The 22,848-nt window shown below is 33.9% G+C and overlaps 1 protein-coding gene across 6 annotated transcripts in view; it reads left to right on the forward strand.

The window, feature by feature from the left end:
• Nucleotides 1–22,848, forward strand: part of DLG1 (discs large MAGUK scaffold protein 1) — a 284,860-nt gene that overhangs the window by 96,207 nt on the left and 165,805 nt on the right. For all 6 annotated transcript variants that reach the window (XM_082654456.1, XM_082654457.1, XM_082654458.1 and 3 more), the window contains exon 4: nucleotides 5,049–5,213. In XM_082654456.1, coding sequence (XP_082510582.1) covers nucleotides 5,049–5,213 — 165 coding nt within the window. The remainder of the gene's footprint in view (nucleotides 1–5,048; nucleotides 5,214–22,848) is intronic.

The following is a 22,848-nucleotide window of genomic DNA, read 5'->3' on the forward strand; positions in this document are numbered from 1 at the left end:
TTCTTCTTCTGTTTCAAAACTGTTTCGACTATTCTGGGTCCTTTCCAGCTCTTTATGAGTATTAGGGTCAGCTTGTCAATTTCTGAAGAAAGCCAGATGGCATTTTGATCGGAATTGCATTGATTGATATATAAAAACCTCCTAATTGCTTTAGGAGGATGATAGGGAACCAGTTTTTTATCTGTCTTGAAAACTAGTAGATAAAATGACATGTTATTCATGTGTGAATCATACCAATAGGTAACCAAATAGTAAGTGAAGAGACTTACTCTTTTTATACATATATCTTTTAATAAATAAAAAGGAATAATAGAATTAGATTGTCATCACTTTGCAACCATCATTGAATGAATTGATTCAGGCATTGAGTATCAAGAGATCCTAACATCACAAAAAGATGTAACCAAGACATTATGTGCTTCTTGATAGAAGAACATAGTACCATCTATAGTCTTGCCAAAGGATTGAACGTGAGACTGATCAAGCTATTACATTTAGCTGCCAATTTGCAGGAAGTACAGAAGCCAAGGGAGCACACTGAATGGTCCCATGAATATGAAGTGATTATACTGGGGACCCTACAGGTTAAATGCCTTGAGTTTCTCAGTAATTATAAGGAGTAAAAAGGGATCAGGGGGCAACATACATTAAAGATACATAAAAGGCATAAAATTTTTAGTGATTTCTTTCTTTACTTTTCAGAATGAACCATTTCTTGTTTTAAATCTTTTCATACCCCCCAAATTGCATATGGATATGCTTCATGGATACGCTTCACATACACATATTGCGTGTGCATATAATGTTAATTCATACGTACACATATATAAATACACTATTGCTTTGTTTTAAAATGTTCAAGTTGTGTGTGTTAGCTTTGAAACATGCTTTCCTCATTCAGTAATTGTGTCTTCATCTTTTTCTGTTAGAATAAGTAGCTTTTTACCCAATTTAACTTCCACATAACATTTCCTAGGATGACTGTACCATAATTTTTTAAAAAAATCTATTGAAAGGCAGCTTGTTTCCAGTTTTTCTTTATTCCAGACTGTACTATAGGGAATATCCTTCCACATGTATCTCTCTTTAAAGTACATACTAAGTTGTGGAGTATCCTTAAAGTTTGAAAACATGGTATCAAGTTTCCTTCCTTATAGTGTATCTACTACTAAGGTATAAGAATACTTAAATTTTGCTTTCACTCAATTGAGCATATAACCTGTTAAGTTTTGTAAGTATGTCTATGTTAATTTCAGCCTTACTCAGGATAAAGTTAGTGAATTCTTTTCATTGGTTTTGAAAATAATTGAAGTCTACATGTAAAACCAGGTTTCTTATATCATGTTAAATTAACTGATGTTGATGTGGGCCTGATTGTTGTTTTCCATGTAATTGTACCATTTCACAGAAGGATGTTGTTTAAAAAGTGATGCTGGAAGTTGTGTAATAACTTTCAGCAAATTCATAGCTAAGTTTTTAAAAATATATTTTACAATGTACATGTTTGTCTATATACAACAAATATTTATGCTCCTCACTGATGCTATATCTTCTAAGATTAATTCCTAGAGGTGGAATTACTGGAGGAATAGAAACATTTTCAGGACTTTTGAAACATTTCGCCAGACTGCCCACCAGAAAAAGACCTCTGCCAGGAATGTGATGATTTATGCCCATTTCTCTGAATGTTGGCACTGTAATTCTTACTTACTAAAAAAGTTGAGCATGTTTTTCCTATAAGTTTACTGACCCATTTGTATGCCTTTTATGAGTATCCCTTTATTAATCTTTACTGACTCTTTTTTTCAATGATTTCTAAAAGCCAGCTTATAGTGGCTAATAATCGTGTTTATCGTTAGAAACATTTGTTTTCTATTGTACCTTTTTTGTGTCTTTTCATTATATGTGTGTTTAATTTGGGGGGGGTGTAGTATCTAAGTTTGTTTTGTTTTTGTGTATGTGCATACACATTCCCAGCCTGATTTGAGAAACATGCACTTTTATTTTCTCCCAGTTCCTATAATTAGGATTTCCTTTACTTTTATGTATGGTGTGAGGTAGATTTGGTTTTCTACGTGCGTGAGCATGCAAGAGAGAGAGAAAGAAACCAGTATTCTTTTATAGGTAAAAGAAAAATACTGTTATCTAGTAATTAATTTTCAATTAGAATTTGAAAAGGCTGACTTTTTTTTTTGGTACAAGTTAATTGAATAAGAAGACCAGACTTAATTAGCTGAACAACTTTGGCTTTTTATGTTGACTTCACTTAAACAGCTGTATCTTTAGAGACACAGTGTTCAGCTAACATTGGGTAAAAAATGGACAAATCAGTATTCAGGTTTCTTTTTCACCTAGCTTTGAAGTCTTATTTGTATTTATTTTTTTATTGTGGTAAAAATACACATAACATAAAATTTACCACCTTAACCATTTTTGAGTTTGCAGTTCAGTGGTATTAAATGCATCCACATTGTTGAGCAGCCATTACCACCATCCGTCCCCATAACGTTTAGTGTAGTAAAACTGAAATTCTGTGCCTATTGAACAGTAACTCAGAATTCTCTCCTCCCACCAGCCCATGATAGCCACCATTCTACTTTCTGTCTTTATGATTTTGACTACTCTAAGTACCTCATGTAAGTTCAATCATACAGTATTTGTCTTTTTGAGACTGGTTTACTTCACTTAGCGTACTGTCTGCAAGGTTCATCCATGTTGTAACATATAGCAGAATTTCCTTCCTTAAAGGCTGAATAATATTCCATTTTGTGTGTGTGTGTGTGTGTGTGTGTATACACACATATATATACACCTCATTTTGCTTATCTATCTATCCATTGATAGATACTTGGGTTTCTTCCATGTTTTACCTACTGTGAATAATGCTACTATGAACACTGGTGTACAAATATTTCTTCAAGACCCTGCTTTCAGTTCTTTTGGGTATATGTCCAGAAGTGGAATTCTTGAATCATATGGTAATTGTATTTTCAATTTTTGAGGAACCACCATACCATTTTCTGCAATGGCTGGACTATTTTACATTCCCACCAATAGTGCACAAGTGTTCCAATTTCTCTACATCCTTACCAACACTTGTTTTCTGCTTTTTTTTTTTAACCAGTCTTTCTTTTCTTTAATAATTTTTTTATTGAAGTATAGTTGATTTACAGTATTGTGTTAATTACTGCTATACAGTAAAGCAATTTAGTTATAAGTATATATGTATACATTCTTTTTTATTTATATTCTTTTCCATTATGGTTTATCATAGGATATTGAATATAGTTCTCTGTGTTATACAGTAGGTCCTTGGCTTTTTTTAATAGTAGCCATTCCAGTGGTTGTGAGGTGGTACCTCGAGTTTTGATTTGCATTTCTGTAATGATTAGTGATGTTGAGCATCTTTTCATGTGCTTACTGGCTATTTGTATATATTCTTTGGAGTTCTTTGCCCATTTTTGAATTGAGTTGTTTAGTTTTTTGTTGAATTTTAGGAATTTTCTGTATATTCTGGGTATTAATCCCTTATCAGATATGTGATTTGTAAATATTTTCTCCCATTCTGTGGGTTGCCTTTTTACTCTGTGATTAGAGTCATTTGATGCACAAAATTTTTCAATTTTTATGAAGTCAAATTTGTTCCTTCTTTTGTTACTTCTGCCTTTGGTGTCATATCCAAAAACTCATAGCCAAACGCAATGTCTTAAAGCTTTTCCTCTAAGAGTTTTATTGTTTTAGGTCTTACATTTAAGTCCTTGATCCACCTTGAGTTAATTTTCGTATATGGTATTAGGTAAGGGTCCAACTTCATTCTTTTATGTGTGGATATCCAGTTTTTGCAGCCCGATTTGTTGTAAAAGCTGTCTTTCCCTATTGAATGGTCTTGGCACCCTTGTGAAAAATAATTTTTGTATGTAAGGGTTTATTTCTGGACTCTCTCTTTCATTCTATTGGTCTGTATGTCTGTCTTTATGCGAGTACCAAACTGTTTTGATTACTGTAGCTTTGTAGTAAGTTTTGAAATGAGAAAGAGTGAGTCCTTCAGCTTTGTTCTTTTTTTTCATGGTGATTTTGACTATTTGAATCCCTTGAGATCCAAATGAATTTTAGGATGGGTTTTTCTGTTTTGCAAAAAGTGTCATTGGGATTTTGATAGGAATCGGATTAAATCTGTAAATTGCTTTAAGTAGTATTGACATCTTACCAATATTAAATCTTCAACCTATGAACATGGGATGTGTTTCCATTTATTTCTGTTGTCTTTAACTTTTTTTTTCAGCAGGTCTTTTCATTGCACAAGTCTTTCACCTTAATTATTGCACAAGTCTTTGTAGTTTTCATTGCACAAGTCTTTCACCTTATTTTTTTTGATGCTGTTGTAAATGGAACTGTTTTTGTAATTTTCAGGTTGTGTATAAAATGCAACTGTTTGTGTATAGAAATGCAACTGATTTTTGTGTGTCAGCTTTTGTAGGATACAAAGCAGTATATCATACTGCTTTGCTACATTCAGTAGTTCTAACAGCTTTTTTGCTGAGTGTTTATTGATATAAGACAGAGATAATATTACTTCCTTTCTAAGTGGATACCTTTTATTGTTTCTTCTTGCCTAATTGTTCTGGCTACGACTTCCGGTACCATGCTGAACAGAGGTGGTAAAACTGATCCAAATTAAACACAGTTTACATCCAAATTTTCCCCTGAAGTTGCAAGCCTTCAACAGACTCCAGAGTTCCAAAATTACATCAGACAGATTATGCCTCTGTAATTATTGTTTAGGTGGGGCAACAGATTCCTGGTGTTTCCTACTCTGCCATCTTTCCAGAGTCTGACTTATTTTTAATAATCAGATAAGTTTATTAAAATATTGGCATGACTTTAAAATGGAGAACCATTTCTCTCAGACTTTATGTATTAAACTGTAAAAGACACTTTTCATTTAGTTAAATATTATGATTTGGGTAGTTATGAAAATCATGATTTGGATTGAACACATGTTGCTTTTCAGAGCTTCCTCATATTTAATAATTTGCTGTACGTTACAGAAATACCGGTATCAGGATGAAGATACACCTCCTCAAGAGCACATTTCCCCACAAATCACTAATGAGGTGATAGGTCCGGAATTGGTTCATGTCTCAGAGAAGAACCTGTCAGAAATTGAAAATGTCCATGGATTTGTTTCTCACTCTCATATTTCACCAATAAAGGTAAGATAGTAACTTTATTTTGTTGCTATGAATTATTTATTACTTTTGTTACTAATGTAGCTCATGCTTAGAGAGAACTATTTTTTCATGTAGGATTTTCCCCCCTTGATGTTTCTGGTTTTGTAATTATAAGGAATTTCATAGTATTTGTTAGCATTCTAAAAACATTTTTAAAAATATATATTATAAATGAATTTTATTCAGTGATAACGATCTTTAAGCCTAAAAGTTCTCATGAAGGAAGTAACTATTATATTTCAAATACCCACATCAAAATATCTTTAAACTTTAAAAAAATATATTAGTAAGTACAGAAAAAGAGCATTAACAGTATCTTTGAAGTCCAGTGTGTGACTTTACCTGACCCCATCACCTTGTCTCTCCCCTCAGAAATAACCACAGTCCTGGTTTCACATATTTAGATTTCTAAACAATATATTGTTTCTTTTGCCTGTTTTGGTTTTTATATAATTGGCATTATACTGTGTCTACTCTCAACTTGCAGTTTTTGGTCAACATTATATGCCTGAGATTCATTATCTTCACTGCTCTAGAGTTTTCTATTTTATGAATATACTATAATTTACCTTACTTTTGATGGATGTTAAGTTATTTTTGGATTATTACTAGTATTAAAAATGCTGTTAAAATCGTAGGTTATGTATACACATCTTTGTGGATAACACCAGATTATTTTCAAAAGGTTCTATAATTTACATTTTCAGCAGCAGTATGTAACAGTTTTAATTGATCTATATTCTCATCAATATTTGGTATTGTTATTTTTGCCATTGTTTTGGGTTTGAAGTAGTATCTTACTGTGATTTTAATGTGCATTTCACTGTTTGATAATATTGATCATTCAGGTTTCCTATTCTGTGACATACCCTCTCAAGATTTTTTATCATTTTTGTAATGGGTTGTTCTTTTTACTGATTTGTGCAAGTTCTTTATATATTCCGGATACTAATCCTTTGTTAGTTGTATGTATCGTGTATAAGGATCATTTCTTACTTGTAAACCTTGAAGTGGGTTTTGTAATTCTCTTTGAGGGATGATTTCATATTACTGGTTAATTGTAATGGATTATATAGTACCAGTCAGATTTCAGTTAATAGTTTTTCTAGGTATTTGCCCATTTCATACTTACTTCGAAATATTCTCAACATCCTATTATTTTATGTTTAGGTGTAGCCCCTTTTTTCATTCCTAGTATTGTTTATTTGTGCTTTTTATCCTCTTGATCCTTCTTGCCAAAGGATGATCAATTTCAAAGAACCATGTCTTTTAATAGAGAACAGACTGGTGGTTACCAAGGGCGAGGGGGTTGGCGGAGGGATGGAATGGGAGTTTGGGATTAGCAGATGTAAACTTTTATATATAGAATGGATAAACAACAAGGTCCCACTGTATAGCACAGAGAACTATATATCCTATGGTAAACCATAATGGAAAAGAGTATTAAAAATGTATATATATATAACTGAATCACTCTGCTGTACAGCAGTATTTAACACAACATTGTAAATCAACTATACTTAAGTAAATAAGAAAAAAAATGTCTAAAAAAAACCTCTCCTGTGCCCCTCCCCCATGTGCTGTCACCTCCATCCCCTCTCATACACACATAAACATGAATATATACACGTTTATGCAATATGTAAATGTGTGGATAGCCTACATATCAATCAAAGATTGCGTTTGGCCAAGGCAATCTGATCTTACTTTGGGACGCTAAATGAGAGATACACAGGGGAAAAAAAATCAGTTGTCTATTAGTGACAGAGACAGTTTTCATTTTATCTTTTCCCCTTTCTCCTCTTATCATTATTATTTTATTTTCTTCTGCTTTCTTTGAGTTTATTCTGTTTGGGATTTTTCCCCTAGTTTCTCAAGTTGGTTACTTAACTGCATTATCAGCCTTTTCTAACGGTATTTGAATTTGTAAATTTTCCTTTAAATACACTTTAGCTGTAACCCACAGGTTTAATATGAAATGTTTATCATAATTCAAACTTTTTTTCTTACTTTCATTATTATTTTTTTCTTTGCCCCATGAGTTATTTAAAAGTATGTTTCTTAATTTTAAACATACGAGACATTTATTCCAACATGTCTTCTTTTAGATTTTATTTTCTCATCTCATTTTTCCTTCTTCTTAGCTTGGAAGCTGTTCTGTTTCTCTTCCTTTAATGGTTATCCTAGAAATTTTTTTTTTTTTTTAGAAATTCTAATATACATATTTCGCTTACAAAAATTTAGACTCAATATATATCTTTTACCCTCATTTTGAACAACATAAGAACCTTAGAACACTTGAATTCTAAGCACTCCCTCCTGCTTTATATGCTGTTCTTATCAGCCTATGCCTATTTTCTCTTGACTGAATTAATAAAACCTATTTCTTACTTCAGTCGAAAAACCTTCCCGGGTATGTATAATTCTTTTGTTTCTGATATTTTGAATTTTTGATGTTTATGATTGTTACAAATTATCCAAAGCCAATTTGCACACACCCAACTCCTCAGTCTTTTGGTGGTCGTTTGGTAGTTCTGTGTGTATGCAGATTCTGACACAGGCAGACATTTAAACAGACAGTGAGCCACATAACATATTGTATATAGCCTCTTTAAATGTGATGAAGCCTCAACTTTTTTTTGTTGCATAAAATGCTCACTCTAGGCAAATAAAACAATATTCCAGAGACCAAGATTTTGTTACCCAGAATTTCCAGACATCTTAGGTACTAAACCTTAAGGCGCCATCTCTAAGGGTATAAGCCTCTTCAGAGTCTTTCTTTCCCTTATGCAAGGGTGGATTGTGTCTAATTTAGCCGATCCATATAACTGAAATACAATGGATTTCACCAATGAAAGCCCACTTCATTCATTATGATAATTGGCAAACTTTTGGTGTTGATCAAAGATTAACATAACAAAAATCTTATAGCAGCCATTTACTTTTTAATTAAATGTTAGCTGACCAGTCTAGGAATGTTAATTCCTGATTAGGACAACTGACTGTCCATAGTAATGGTTCTCAGTTGTGGTGGGATATCGGAACCACCTAAAAAGGTTTTAAAATTTATATCTGAGTGCCATCTCAGAGATTGTGATTTAATTGGTCTGGGGTATAGTCTGGCTTTGGAGAGTTTTACAGGTTCTCCAGGTGTTTCTAGGGGATAGCCACTGTTGAGAAGTAATGCACTAGAACCTAGCTTAATTGAACCACCATACACATATTTCTTTACTGTCTGTCTTGAAGTATTTTAAAGTAAATTTCTGACATCTCTTTATTTAATCCTCACTCTGCAGTGAGACTTAAGTGTTTCTAGTTATTGAGTGAGAAAGCATTATTACTTTTTGAAGATTCTCACTTGCTTCCTTAATTTGACTCTTTTTCCCTTGATTTTCTTACCATAAGAGAATTAAGTGAATTTTGCCTGAGTCTTTTGGTATCTGCTTTAAAAATGCTCTTGTCCTTTGCATACAGTTAATTATTACATGTTAAAGGATTATGTCTCCCATAGCATTTTTCCCCCCGAGGGCATTTTAAAGACAAATTTGACGGAGGCTTATTTAAAGGAGTATGTTATTGAGATTAAAATATCCTTTTACTAACAGTTATAAAACACATCTTTTTCAGTTTATCTTTTCTGCAATTGACATACATCTTATAGTTGCTGGTGTTATACTATTGCCTTAGTGCAGTGGCAGTTTGAGTATTTGTATGCAAATCTTTGACAAATTTTGGTTAAGATCAAGAAAGTACTAGCCTTAAAGCATCTTAGTATACTGTGGTAATAATTCAGCTGGTCTCAGTGAAAAGCAGCTGGATCTATCCATCCTTACATGGCATTCTCTTGCTCCTTTTCATTTTGTTTTCTTTTATTAGATATTAACAGCATCAGTCTCTGAAACAGTTATAAATATAAGTTTCTGATGCAAATAGGTAGAGCAGTTGGGTATCATCATCGTATTCCCCCTTTGGCTTGCTGGCTCTCTGATTAGGATTTTCATTTCCAGTAGAAGAAATTATCTACTCCTTCATCTGTTTCTAAATCATACTTTACATCTTACTTTTTTAAATGTGAGTTTTTTCCTATTATAAACTTGTTTTACACATTTTCCCATGTTAAATTTTTTTAAAACTTGATACGTAACATTACATAGTATATTGGTACCTTAACTTGCTGAACACTTCTGGTCTTCGCTATTTGTTATTTCCATTTTTACTAGGTTTTGTAAAGAAGGCTGCAGTGAATCATCTTGGGGCATAAAAAGTATGTTTAGTTGTTTTCTTAGGATGGATTTCCAGAAGTCAAATTACTGGGTCAGAAATCTTGATAGGCTGGACTTTTGACAAACTATATTCTGATACAGTTGTAATTTAAGAATTATTAAAGCTGCCCCATTTGGGGTATTTCTTCCTGCTTCTCCTATCTCATGCATAGATTAAAATTTGAGGAGTGAGCATAGGATTGGGGTAGTGTAATAGCAGAATGGTTAGGATTACTTTAACTTTCTGCTAGAGAACCAAATTTTTAAAAAATAACTTTGTTTTGACATAAGAAGGCAAGTTTTAATGTTTTTAAAATTTTTTCAAATAACTGCAAATGTTTTAGGAAGCTCAACAATGGAATATATGTTATTTAAAATATAAATAAGATTAGCAGTCTTTTTTTAGAAACAAAAAAGCTAATATAAGGAACTTTTCCACTTTTATAGTATTGTGGTTTGGAATGAAGCAAGTAACTGTTGTACTATACATAGAACTCAGTATATGAATTACTATTTTTGTAATTTGAAAAATTATCTTTGAATAGTAGCAGTTTGCTGAGTAGAATGTAAATTAGGCACTGCTTTGTTCTTCACAGTTCTTATAAAAGCTAATAGAAAAATAAGATTAATAGATGATTGCTTTAAAAATCAACATAATATTAGTTTTGTTTATCAAATAACATGCATTTAGCATTTATTAAACATCTATGTTAGTAAGTTTGTTAGGCTTCAGTGACTGGTATTTTTTATGGAGAGATAGTTATAACACGGTATGATGTAACATGAAAAAATAAAGAGAAGTTAAATTCTTGAAGTATTGTAAAAAAACAAAGTTGATATTTGGACAGGGTGTTGAAGGATGTATACAATATGCTAATTCAGAGGAGAAGGCAGTTACTGGAGAAAATAAGTACAGTAGGAGAGTGATAGTCTGAAGAGACTAAAAATGCAGAAAAGTTCATTATATTGTAGTTGATGTTTAGGACGGTTGTTAGGAAATGAGGACAAGGTGTGAAGGACCTTGATCCTGAGCTGATGAGTGGGCTTATGAAGGGTTTGCCACCATGAAACATGCTGTGAAATAATCTGTCAGGATCTTGTAGTGCTAGTGCTGATTCTCATTACTGAAGTAATGAATGAAATAAGATAGTGATTGAAAGTTACTTTATTCAGGCCTTAGCATAAAACGTAAAAGTAACTATGATTTGGATTTCCCTGGCATCCAGTGGTTAAGACTCCGTGCTTCCACTGCAGGGGGCACGGGTTTGATCCCTGGTCAGGGATCTAAGATTCTGTATGCCACGTGGCACAGCCAAAAAAAAAAATAGTTTTTTAAAAAAGTAATTATGATTTAAGACTCTAAAAGGGAAAGTTTCTTGCCAGTGCTAGACAGTTTCAAGAAAGAAATTGGTGATATAATGGTGAAAAACTGTAATGTGGAAGAAAAGGACAGACACAGTGGGTAAATTCTTGTGGTATATGAAAATCTTTAAAAGTAAGCTTCAATTTTAAACAGTTCTAAATATAGTAGTATGGTACTAATAAGAACAGTGTCAAGATTCCTAAAACTGAAAATGATCTAAGAATTAGGAAAAATGGTCAGAACAGTAAATTGAACAAGTAAACAAAACCTCAGCCTTTTTCAAAATAGATTTAAATCTAGATGAAATGACAAGGGTGACATGGCTTAGTGCGGGATGTTGCAATGGTCATTGAATAAAAGTTCATATTTTGCTTTTGTCTTCAATGACGGAAAATTATGTTTAATATGTGCAAAGTAAATGTAGTTACAAGGGGCTTGAAATTGAAGACAGAACAGGGTATGTGAACAGATAATTATTATAAATAAGTGTATCTTCTAGCCTGGACACATTTTATCCACTAGTACTGAGAATACTATCAAATGAAATCACCAGCAGCAATCGGTAGTTTTTCAAATATTGTGAGAAATGGAGGTAGCTGAAGAATGGCTATAAGCAAACATATGCCTGTTGAACTAAATGCTACAGGAAGAGAATCTTTCCTATTTTGAGTGCATACTGAGTGCTTTGTTGAAGTCAACTTTGTTTTTACAACTCTGGAATATATTAAAATACTTTTGAATTTTATCTTTTTTGGATGACCCTGGAGTACTAAGTTGAGCACACAGTTTGCATACAATTTGACCACTAGATGGCGCTCATACAGAAGCGATTTGTATATATATGATCACTTTTTTCTAGATAAATAACAAATCTATGTCATCAATCTTCTTAGTCTTGTCTTAGTACAGCTGCATGTTTTGAAATTTAATAGGCCGTATTATAAAGATAAAAAGGTAAGGAAAATGCTTGTTGCATTTACAGTACATTGGCTTTGTGGTTACTTAGTAATTTTTTTCCTAATATTTTAGAGTTTCAATATTGTTTTTCCTCTCATCCTTCAACCTTTTAAAAATTTTCACTAAAATTACTTAATCATTGCCTTTGTTACTATACCTGAAGAGTTCTGGGTTTATTTGCAAGTTTGGAAAAGGGTACAAATAATTGAGGGCCTATCCTATATAAATTTTTGAACTGTCTTTACTTCCATTTAATGTTATAAAATAAACATTTCTAACAGTCATAAATTTTTCATAATCATATTTAAAGTATGTAATCACTAAATGGATGTACTTAGTTTACTTATGCTTTCTCTTACTGTTTAGAGTTCTGCTATAGATAATATTATTATCATTCTGTGAAAAAGAAAAACTGTACAGAAAAAAGAATGTTAGGTGCAGAGTATTGCTCAGTGGTAGAGTAATTGACTGCAGAAAAAAAAGTCCATTCTTTATATATCATATTAAAATCTTAATAGTGTTCTTTTTGATGATTTGAACGTTGTATAGTATTTTTTAAAATTCGCTATTTTAAATAGACTTTCCAGGTTCTATAATGAATTTAAATTTTGGTTTAACGGAATAGAGCTTATATTTCCAATATGTGACACGGGTATGGTTATTCTAAAGCAGAGATCAGTGAGGAGTTGGTTGCCTCTGCTTCCCAATCAAATCATATGAAACCAATTGTGATTTAGGTACATATATGGTTTTGTATGTGTGTATTGACTGTTGTGCAGTCGATGAGGTGATCCTAGATTTCCGTAGCTCAGGTAATGGGACATTTTCATAAAAAAGCCTTTCTCAAAACTCAAAGTTGTTTTCTTGATGTCAGTCGATTTGAATAGGAAATTTATATATTGAGAAGTATTTCTTCTCTGTACTCGGGATATATGGGATGGAGCGTTCATCAACTTTCGATTGTTCCCAAGCTCTTTGGCTCTCTAGCATAAGAAATCATTGTATACGAATGCCTTACTGTTCCATCTGTGTTGGTACTGTTTGCAACTTGAGTAGGATATTTGCATTCAACATTCATTTTCAGTATCCTTATCCACGACTTCCCTGGTGGTCCAGTGGTTAAGAATCTGCCTTCCAGTGCAGGGAACGTGGGTTTGATCCCTGATTGGGGAACTAAGGTCCCACATGCCACAGGGCGACTAAACCTGTGCACCACAACTACTGAGCCCATGCCCTCTGGAGCCCTCACGCGCTGGAGCCTGCATGCCGCAATTAGAGAGAAGCCTGCGCACTGCAACAAAGACCCAGTGCAGCCAAAATTTTTAAAATATCCTCATCCTTACAAATCCAGAGTAACAGAATCTGTATAAATTCTAAGGTTCCCCCTCCCACCCTGGCTTTCCATCATATACAGATCAAGACACATATTTCGGGGTCAAACCAATTACTAGAGCATTTGTATAAACCACACTAATCAGTTCTTTATTAAGTATCTGGTCCATAGTAAAATTTATTTTTAGGAGGTTTTATTTTTTTTCTTTTAGAGAGGATTCTTAGTTCTCTGTCTACCCTTAGTGTTTTCCTCTAGTCCCCTACCCCCAAATAGATAAGATCAATCTGTGTAGGGCCATAAAGCTGCCAGCTACTGTCTGTACAGTTCTTGGGAAGAAGCAAACTTTGCTATAATCTGTCACAAAACATCTTACTTCCAGAAGTCCCACATGACTCTCAACCCTTCTTGGGCATGTGTTTGTATCTTAGAGACGGAATCATAGAGACAGTGTTCGCATCTTTTCTTGCCAAATCAGGATTTGCAGTAGTCCTAGAGGTTGTAGTTTGCCAATGCTACTTTCCAATAGACTGCATTTAGTTGGTGCTGGTAAGCAAAAGCAAGCAAGATTTTGTTGGTCCTCATTCATGGCTGAGGTTGGGGATTATGATGTACTTATATCAACTTAAAAATTGAATTACTCAACTATTAGTAAGTTATCAAGTAGCATTTTTATTCATATATTGTTTTTAATGGCGAAATGTTGTTTTATATACTAATGTAGCATAGTATTTAGAGGACAGACTTAGGAATCTGTGGTTCTCAAACTTGAGGGTGCTTAAGAGTCTCTTAGGGGGGCTTTTCAAAAATGAAAATTCCCAGATCTCCCTAACCCCTAAAAATTCTAATGGGAAGGGGATATCAGTCTGTATTTTTTTTAACCAGCACCCGAGGTGATTCTGAGGTGGACTACTGTGTTGAGAAACACAGACCTAGATATTAGATGTTAGAAAGTATCTATTTAGCAATCAAACAGTACTATTTTTTGAACCAGAGTATTATTTTATGTCATGTTGGATAAAATATGTTTTACTGGCTATAAAACAAAAAATTTATGTTTAATTCTTTTGCATTTTTACAAATTCATAACTTGGTAATCTTAATGTTTATAACATATGAGAGAGATGATGCTGATAATAGCACTTTTTTATCACAAAAGTCCCAGAAGCCAAATACTTATTTAGCTAGTTATTCTGTTTCTGTCTTCAGACTCAGTTAATCAAAAAAACCAATATGTTAAATAAAATTATCAAGTTACATTCCAAATGGATTTCTCTCTGTCATTAGATCCTCAGAGTTTAATGTAGATAGTACCTTTTAAAACCTTAGTGCTATTTAATGTAAGTGCCTTCCTGATGTAGAAATTTATATGTGAATAGAAAGATTTCTTTAGTAAAATTGTTTTAAACAATCAGAACTGTTGGCAGAGAGAATCCTCTTGTATTTTTAAATTCAGTTCATATTTATAATTTATTTAAGCAGCGAAGATGCCATTGGATTTTACTTCAGACTGTGATTGAAACTTGGTAATCCAGGGTTTCTCCACCCAGTGCATTAAATCAGGCAGCCCCAAAGGGTCTTGGTAGTCCAGTGTTTATAACATCCTTCTTTACCTGCTAATCGACCTCACTTCCTGGATTTCAGTCCGTCTAGTTATCAGCTAACAAAAGAACAGCTTTTCCTGCAGACGCTGGTGAAAAAATAATCATGAGAAAGAAAACCACCTTATGTCGTCTTTTTTGTCTAGAAATATAAACTCAGCCATCATACAGCTAACAGGTACAGAGGGAAGATACAAGCTCTTTCATGGGAAGAAATTACAGAGAAAATGAGCATCATTTCTCAAGGTTTTTATTTTCCCTGATCTACAAGTGATGCTGCTGTAATTCTAGCTGCAGTTTTTACCGATCATTCACCACTCAGCAGCTGGTAGAGAAGTAAGACTGCTTGGCAACCACCTGCAGGGCTGCAGAGATGAATTACATTTTCGGGAACAACACACTTCTGTACTCTCGCGCCAGTCGAGGAGGCAATACTAGCTCTAGCCATGGCTCAGTAGGCCCAAAGCAGAAACACTGGGCGAAAAAGGGCTCATCAGATGAACTGCAAGCTGAGCCAGAACCTTCACGCTGGCAGCAGATAGTTGCATTTTTCACTCGAAGACACAGCTTTATTGACTGCATCTCGGTAGCCACCAGCTCCACCCAGGTAACATACCACTTGTTGAAATTATTTTCGGTTCATGTTGCTTTGCAAAAATGTATTAGTATAGATTTCTTATTATTAAAACACAGTCTTATGCCCTGAAACCTTGGATACGCAGAAATGTATGTTTTCAGTCCATCTATGCAGGTCTTTAGCGTGAAAGGGGAAACAAAAATATTTTCCCTTTTGCTCTTATGTAATGCCAAACAAAACAGTCTCAGATTCTGTTGAATGACTTCTCTAAAAATATAAAGCCATTCATACATAAATTAAAATGTAAATTAATAATGCTTGTCTCCTTATTTTCAGATTGTGTTAAACGCTATAAAGTATGATGTTTGACCAAAGAAAATACCTGTTTGTATAGCTTTTATATGTCATTAGATAACCTCAGGAGGTTGTTATAGTAAAGAAACAGAAGATAATTTGAAATATTTTTATTTTCTAGTGTTTTGAGTATAGATTAAACTGAATACAGTTGGCTATTGTATATACTAATATCTTAAAATTATTACATTATGGTTTATTCAAGGGATTTAATGAATCCTTCCATTTCTATAAATATATTATCTAGGGTTAATTGGAAAGCAGTAAACTTGTGTAATTACATGATTATAGGAATATTTTATCAAATATTCAATTGACAGTGTAAAGAGCTGAGCAAATACTAAAAGTCCTCAAATTTTAAAAAAAAATCACATAAAACCACTTCTTTTTGAGGAGTGAGTATTAAAAATATAAGGAAAATATAAAGTTAATCATAATTTGAGTGAAATACCTATTATTTGGTATTCAAGGAGGGTTGGGGGAATATTTTCATTTTAAAACATGTTTTTAATAGATATTCAACTTCAGTAAAAATGAAAGCATAAAAATTAGTCTAATTTAAAAAACAAGGTGAGAATGCTTTTGTCCTTTAAATTTAAATATATACACATACCTTAGGGCCTTTTAAAAATAAATTCCTTTAAAACCATCTTTTTTTTTTTTTTTTTTTTAGTAATTAGAAGCAGCACAGTAAGTATAAAGTAACTGTCAACAGCTTCTTCTTGTTTTTGGTTACTAGAATTTTCTTTCAATAGTTTTTATTTTTAAGTAATGTCATATTTCTTAAGTAAAAATATTCTTGTTTTTTCTTAGATGTTTGAGAGGAATGGAATTACTGGGCTAGGGAGAGTCATTAATAGTTTTTATGTAGGCAGTGAGATTACTTATAATCAAAACTTACTCAGAGGCAACGATTGATTTAACTCTTAGATTGAATACTGCCCCAAGAATTTAACTAACTTGATTTTGACTACAATTACATATACCAAAAAGGGACACAGAGACTAAAGCTTAGCATTGTTATTCATTCTATGTTAGTATTAAGTGATATTTTTCCATTGTCAATAAGAAAGATCTGTTAAAAACTTCAAATACACACAACTATATGTATATACACAAACACAACCAATGATATATAATTCATCTTGTAAAAGGCATACAAATGAAAGACAAGCAAAATAGTTTACATATAAAACTACTGAAACTATGGAATTACATTATAGTTACTTAGGAGTTGGGCCAAAAAGTTGCTATTGTATTGCACTAAAATAGCCACAATTTTAATAAAAACTCTATTTGCAATTGATCCTACAAAGCCATTTAAAATTTTATCTTCCTCCCGTTTGGTTCAGATCACTTGTGTATACTGAAAAATTACTATTTTTCTTTCTTTCAGCCCTCTTTCTGTTACTTATTTTGTCTTTTTCATTATCTTTGTATTTCATATCTATAAATGTAGACTTTAGGTCAGAGTTTTAGCTTATATTTCCCCAGCTCTGGAGAACCAACATCATTTTGCATTCTATGTTATTTTTCTCACTAATGAGTTGGATATTTTATATATCCAAGTCTTTTGTTGTAACTCACTGGAATTCATTTTACAGGATCAAATATAATAGGACTGAGAAAGAATGTTAGGCGTATTTAAATTTTAGTTGATGCTAGGATACATTTTTCTGTTTCATTTACTGACTCATGGCTAGCAGTTTTATTTTGTAACATAAGAGGATTTTTATATTGTTAAAAACAAAGTAGATTAATGAAATTTTAGTTTATTGAGCATATGCTATATACCTGTGAATATATATGTATGATAGTGTTTTGTTCTGTCAATGATAAATGGCAAAAGTGATTACCAGGTCTCCTGTTTCACTATTGTCAGAAATATTCTTTTCTAAGATTGGATAGCAAGATTAACTTTGAATCTAATTCCTTATAACTATGATGCATGGTACTTTTAGCAGTTTGGAGAGTTGTTATTAAATGCAGTTTTAGTAATTTGAAAGTCATTATATGATTTCATATCCCACCAAATAGCCTCTATAAATAAAAAATAAAATGTACTTTACAGATTCACTTAAATTGCTCATCTGTTTAAGATATTTGTGTTCACAACTAAGATTTTGTGTCAGATTCTACTGTAATATGTGGAACTTAGTAGGAAGTCATTAATATTTTTAAATGTTAGGGAAGCCAAGTGGTTATAAATTTCTGCAGGACCCCAGCTTCTAGGATGGGACTTGCCATGTAGTTGGTGCTCGGTAAATGTTTATGGAATTGACTGATTAATTACCATTTCAGTCACCTGAAACCTTGTTAGCTCATGGCCTTCCGAAATAATGGCACCTAACCTGAAACCTCTTGGGTACCTATATTTATTGGATTCACTCTATTGCCGTCATACGTGCCTTTGATTCTTCACAGTAGCCCATCTCTTCCTCCACTTCCCTTTTCTTCCCCTCCATTCTTCAGATTTTCTTCAAGCTGCACAAACCCCCCATGTACCTGATTTCCTCACCCCTTTGAATCTTTACCCATGATGATAACCATACAGCTTAAAGACTATGTCTAATTTTTGTCATTTGGCTGTATCCCAAAAGTTTACAATGTGAGGTTTTATTGTTTGTTTGTTTTTAGTGTTAAACTAAGATGAGTTTCTTGTGAATTATTTTACTTTGGTGTAAGGTTTTCTATTTTGAGCTTCATACTACTTATGTTCTTAATTTTGAATAGTCATTATAATATAGAAAACGTGGGCTACTCATTGTCAAGCCCTCCTCCGTTCCTCACTTCAGCCTTCTTCCTGTTCTTGTATTTATGATCCTTTGATGCCAATCTGCCCTGTCCTGTTTAGTGATGCAGCTCTGTTAAATCCAAGACCAATTTTTATATTCAACAGGGCTTTAAAAAACTCTAGCACAATACTTCTAGACTTTGCTACTTGATTATCTCCTACGTAAAAGCTTTTATCTACTTGGTGATGTCAATGTTTATTAATGAAAATAGTAGTCATATATAAACTTTGAACAGCTGTAATGTGGTAGGTCACTTCGGATGTATATTTGGCAATTGTTCCCATGTTTTGGATTACTTCAAAATCCCTATTGTGGGTCATTATAAATATTCAAATAGAATTTCCACCCTCCCCCAGATAATTGACGTGCCAAATTAAGCTGAAAACAGCAAAATTCTCTTCCTAGGAGTGAATGGAACAGGCATAATGACTTATAATTGAAGCAGAACAATAAAATTTTAACAAGAGTGAATATTAGCCACATGAATTGAATAATATGCTTTTTAGAGGAAGAAACTCTGTCCTAAATTAAAATACAGGAAAACGCTGTTCAGATAGATGCCCACTGTTCAGATACCAGAAAAATAAATAGGCTAATTTGTATGAAAAGAATATGATTTGTCCTAAACAGGTACATTCTGGAGTAGAAAGGATTTAATTTTTAGAGCTATGCATTGGTTATATTGTCCCCAAATGAAGATAATAGCATCAACTTCATTGAGTTAATTGTATTAAATGATTAAATGCATGTAACACTTAGAAGAGTGCCTGGAAGCTATTATTATTATTGTTATTTTATTTTTATATTGCTTAATTTTAATAGTCTTCAACAAATTCAAATTAGATAATTAGGAATTACAGTATCTAGGATGGTGCAGTTCATTCAGACATTCAGTAAATAGTGTTGACTGAGTAAGTTCCTGTGAGTGCAGGCTGTACAGTTTTTAAAGAACCACATATCTCAACACCTTCAATTGCAGGATATAAAGGAGGAACCCCAAAGAGCACTTCAAATTCTTGGTGAGACACCAATTTCCTGACCTTGCTTTCCCGCCCAACACCCCTTCTGCAAATGCTAAACCAGTCACAAGCAGACAACTAAATTTAACTGATTATCCACCTTTTACCAAGCATACCATCAGGACATCTTAATCACTAAAAAAAGTTGAAGCCTTGGGGCTTCCCAGGTGGCGCAGTGGTTGAGAGTCCGCCTGCCGATGCAGGGGACACGGGTTCGTGCCCCAGTCTGGGAAGATCCCACATGCCACGGAACAGCTGGGCCCATGAGCCATGGCCGCTGAGCCTGCGCGTCCGGAGCCTGTGCTCCGCAACGGGAGAGGCCACAGCAGTGAGAGGCCCACGTACCGCAAAAAAAAAAAAAAAAAAAGTTGAAGCCTTTCAGATCACCTTCACTTAATTTCCTTATCTCTGTTTGACTCTGGTATATCTCCAGTATGTTTTAAACTCCCATTTATCTGTGACCTCCCAATTTCTTTCACTCTGCCCTTTGGAACTCCCAGTTCGTGATCAGCAAAATTTCCTTTTTCCTCAAACTCTTCTGTGATGGTTCATCTTGCCTTTTTTTCTCTCATAGAAAACTGGTGTTCCCCCGAGAGTACTGTTTTTTCTTTACCCCTCACAAAAAGTGGAATTTTTATCTGTCACGTCCCATGTACCTTGGGACCAACAAGTGGAGTTGATGTCTTCCTTGCTTATCATTGGTATTTATGGATGATTGTACCTCCTCCCTTTTAAAAATGTATATATCATCAGACAGTATTTTCTACTTCCCCTCCTTGTCTAGTCATCTGCATCTTTCACAATCACTCCTACTCATTGATGATTTGAACTGTCTTTTCTCTGTCCACTATTCATGTAATCATTCTTAGTGATTTTCAGTATCCTGGTATGATCCTTCCAAAATCTTGACTTCTCAGTTCTTTGATATCCTTGCCTCTAGGAGTCTTTATTTTTTCTTTCACTTGAGTGACCTGCTGAAATGGTTATATTCAAGACCTCATTACCATTGACTGAACCACTTACAAAATCTCAGCTGCAAGCATTTCAAACTGACTAGCACTTCCTTTCTTTTCAGCTCACCTCCCCTACAACAATTTTTTTTTTACCCTTTAAAGACTTCCAGCCCAACTTTTTATTATCTATCATTTCTTTCATGCTCTCACTTCCCTCCTTGCTTTGCTCACATTCCTTGGTCCATGACTATAAACACTGCCTTTCATAATCTTAACTCTCTTGCTCCTCTGTCACTTCATTGGTAAGATCTAACCTTGGTTAATTGCAACTCTGCCTCCTCCACATCAGCTCCAAAGCTGCCCATTAAACTTCCAATACCTGTTTCCTGGCCCTCATTCTCAATTGATGGTCTTATTCTGTATTCCATCCTGTTAAAATAAATGATCCACTTGTGTTCTTAAATCTCACCTTTCACTTCTGTACTAGATCTTCATTTTTGACTGTTCAGGGACTTGTGAAATTCTCTCTCCTCTTCATTGCATTGTCCGTCTTTCCCTCCATACTGGATTATTCCGATCAGCGTACATACCCGCTAAAATACCTTTCATTAAAACAACCAGCCAGAACCCCTCTAGGAGTAGACTGTCAGATCCAGTGATCAGTTCTCAATCTTTATTTTACTCGACCCCACAACAGCTTTTTACACAACTAACTGCTCTCTCCTTTAAATTCTCCTTTGACTCTTGAACACCATTCTCCTGATACTCTCCCTACCTCAGTTTCCTTTGCAGTATCCTCCTCCTCTTCTTACCACTAATAGTTAGAGTAACTCAGGGCATTAGTCCTTGAACTTCTCTCTTTTTATACTCATATTTCAGATGATCTCATCCAGGTGCCTTTAAATACATCAGTACTCATATCTTCAGTCCAGAGCTATTCCCCGTACACTAGACTTGTGTGTCTGGCTTTCCTACTCAGTATCTCCACTTGGATTAAGTATCTGAAAGTTAACATGTCAAAAACAGAGTTTCTAATTTTATTGTTCTCCCCCATCTTCATTCAGTGTACCAGTCACTGAGATGTTGAATATGAAAACCCTTGGAATAATCTTCTGTTCTTTTTCCCTTTGCTCCACATGCAACTTAATAGCAAATTCTGAGGGCTCTGTGTTTAGAATATATTATGATCTAACCACTTTTCACCACTTCTACAACTACTAATTCAAATTATTTAATTTGTTGCCTGAACTATAGCAGTAGATATCTATCTGGTCTCCCTAGCTCCATTCTTTACTCTCACCAGTCTGTTCTTCACCCAGCAGCCAGAGTCATCCTTACGGAATGTCAGTTCTTGTCAGTACCTTGCTTTTTACTCTCCCGTGGCTTCCAATTCGATATATAATAAAATTCTAAATCCTTCTTTACCATAGTCCAAAAGGCCCTTTATTATCTAGCCCCTGGCAGTATCTCTAATCCCATTTCCTACTGCTCCCTCAATTATTTTGTTCCAGCTGTATTGGCCTTGTTCCTGTTCCTCAAATATATCAAGCATGTGGCCATCTCAGAACCTTAATCTTGCTGTTTCCTCTGCCTGGAACATTCTTTCCTCAGATATTCTCATAGTTCATTTCCTCACTTCCTTCAGATTTCTGCTCATCTGTTACCTTCTCAGAGGGTCTTCCTAGATTCTTGTCTAAGGTAGCAGGCACTTCTTCACTCCAAATGTCCCTGACTTCTTACCTTTTTAAATATTTTTCTTCATAGCACTTAATACTACTTGATTCTTTATTATTATATATTTTTAATCTGTCTGAATTCTCTCTTAGACCTTCTGTGAAACATATCACACTTTAGTGTTATACTGATCCTCTAGCTGATGATTCTCTTGTTATTTACCCTTATGGAAAGAAATACCCTTGAGGAGGTGAGACAGGGAGAGAAGAGGGGAAAAAACATTCGGTTTCCTTATAACTAGGATGAGTATATAATTCATCGACCAAACTTGGAGTACTTTTATGGAAAGAGGGAACTTCCCAGGCAAACAGAGGCATGTGGTGTCATCATCTATAACCATTTATCTTCTGACAGTTCTACCAGGCAGCAGGTCTAAATATTCACACCAAGACATTTCCACATTGGACCAACACGGATTGGCCTAATCTTATCTATGTATGTTTCAAACATTTGGTCTCATGCCTAATAATAGTTGTGTTTTGAAGTGATAGATCAAATATATATATATATATATTTTTTTTCTTCATCTCTAAGGAATAAAATTGCTTATATTCAGTAGTATAATGCCTTTGTATTAAACTAAAATATATAGAGAGTAAGTAGATAATCCTCTTAAACGACTTTGGAAATGCCAAGTCTGATAGTAGAATAGTTTCCAGGAGAATGGGTAGA

This window comes from Grampus griseus, assembly GCF_964374135.1.
Source record: "Grampus griseus genome assembly, chromosome: 5".
Lineage (NCBI taxonomy): Eukaryota > Metazoa > Chordata > Mammalia > Artiodactyla > Delphinidae > Grampus > Grampus griseus.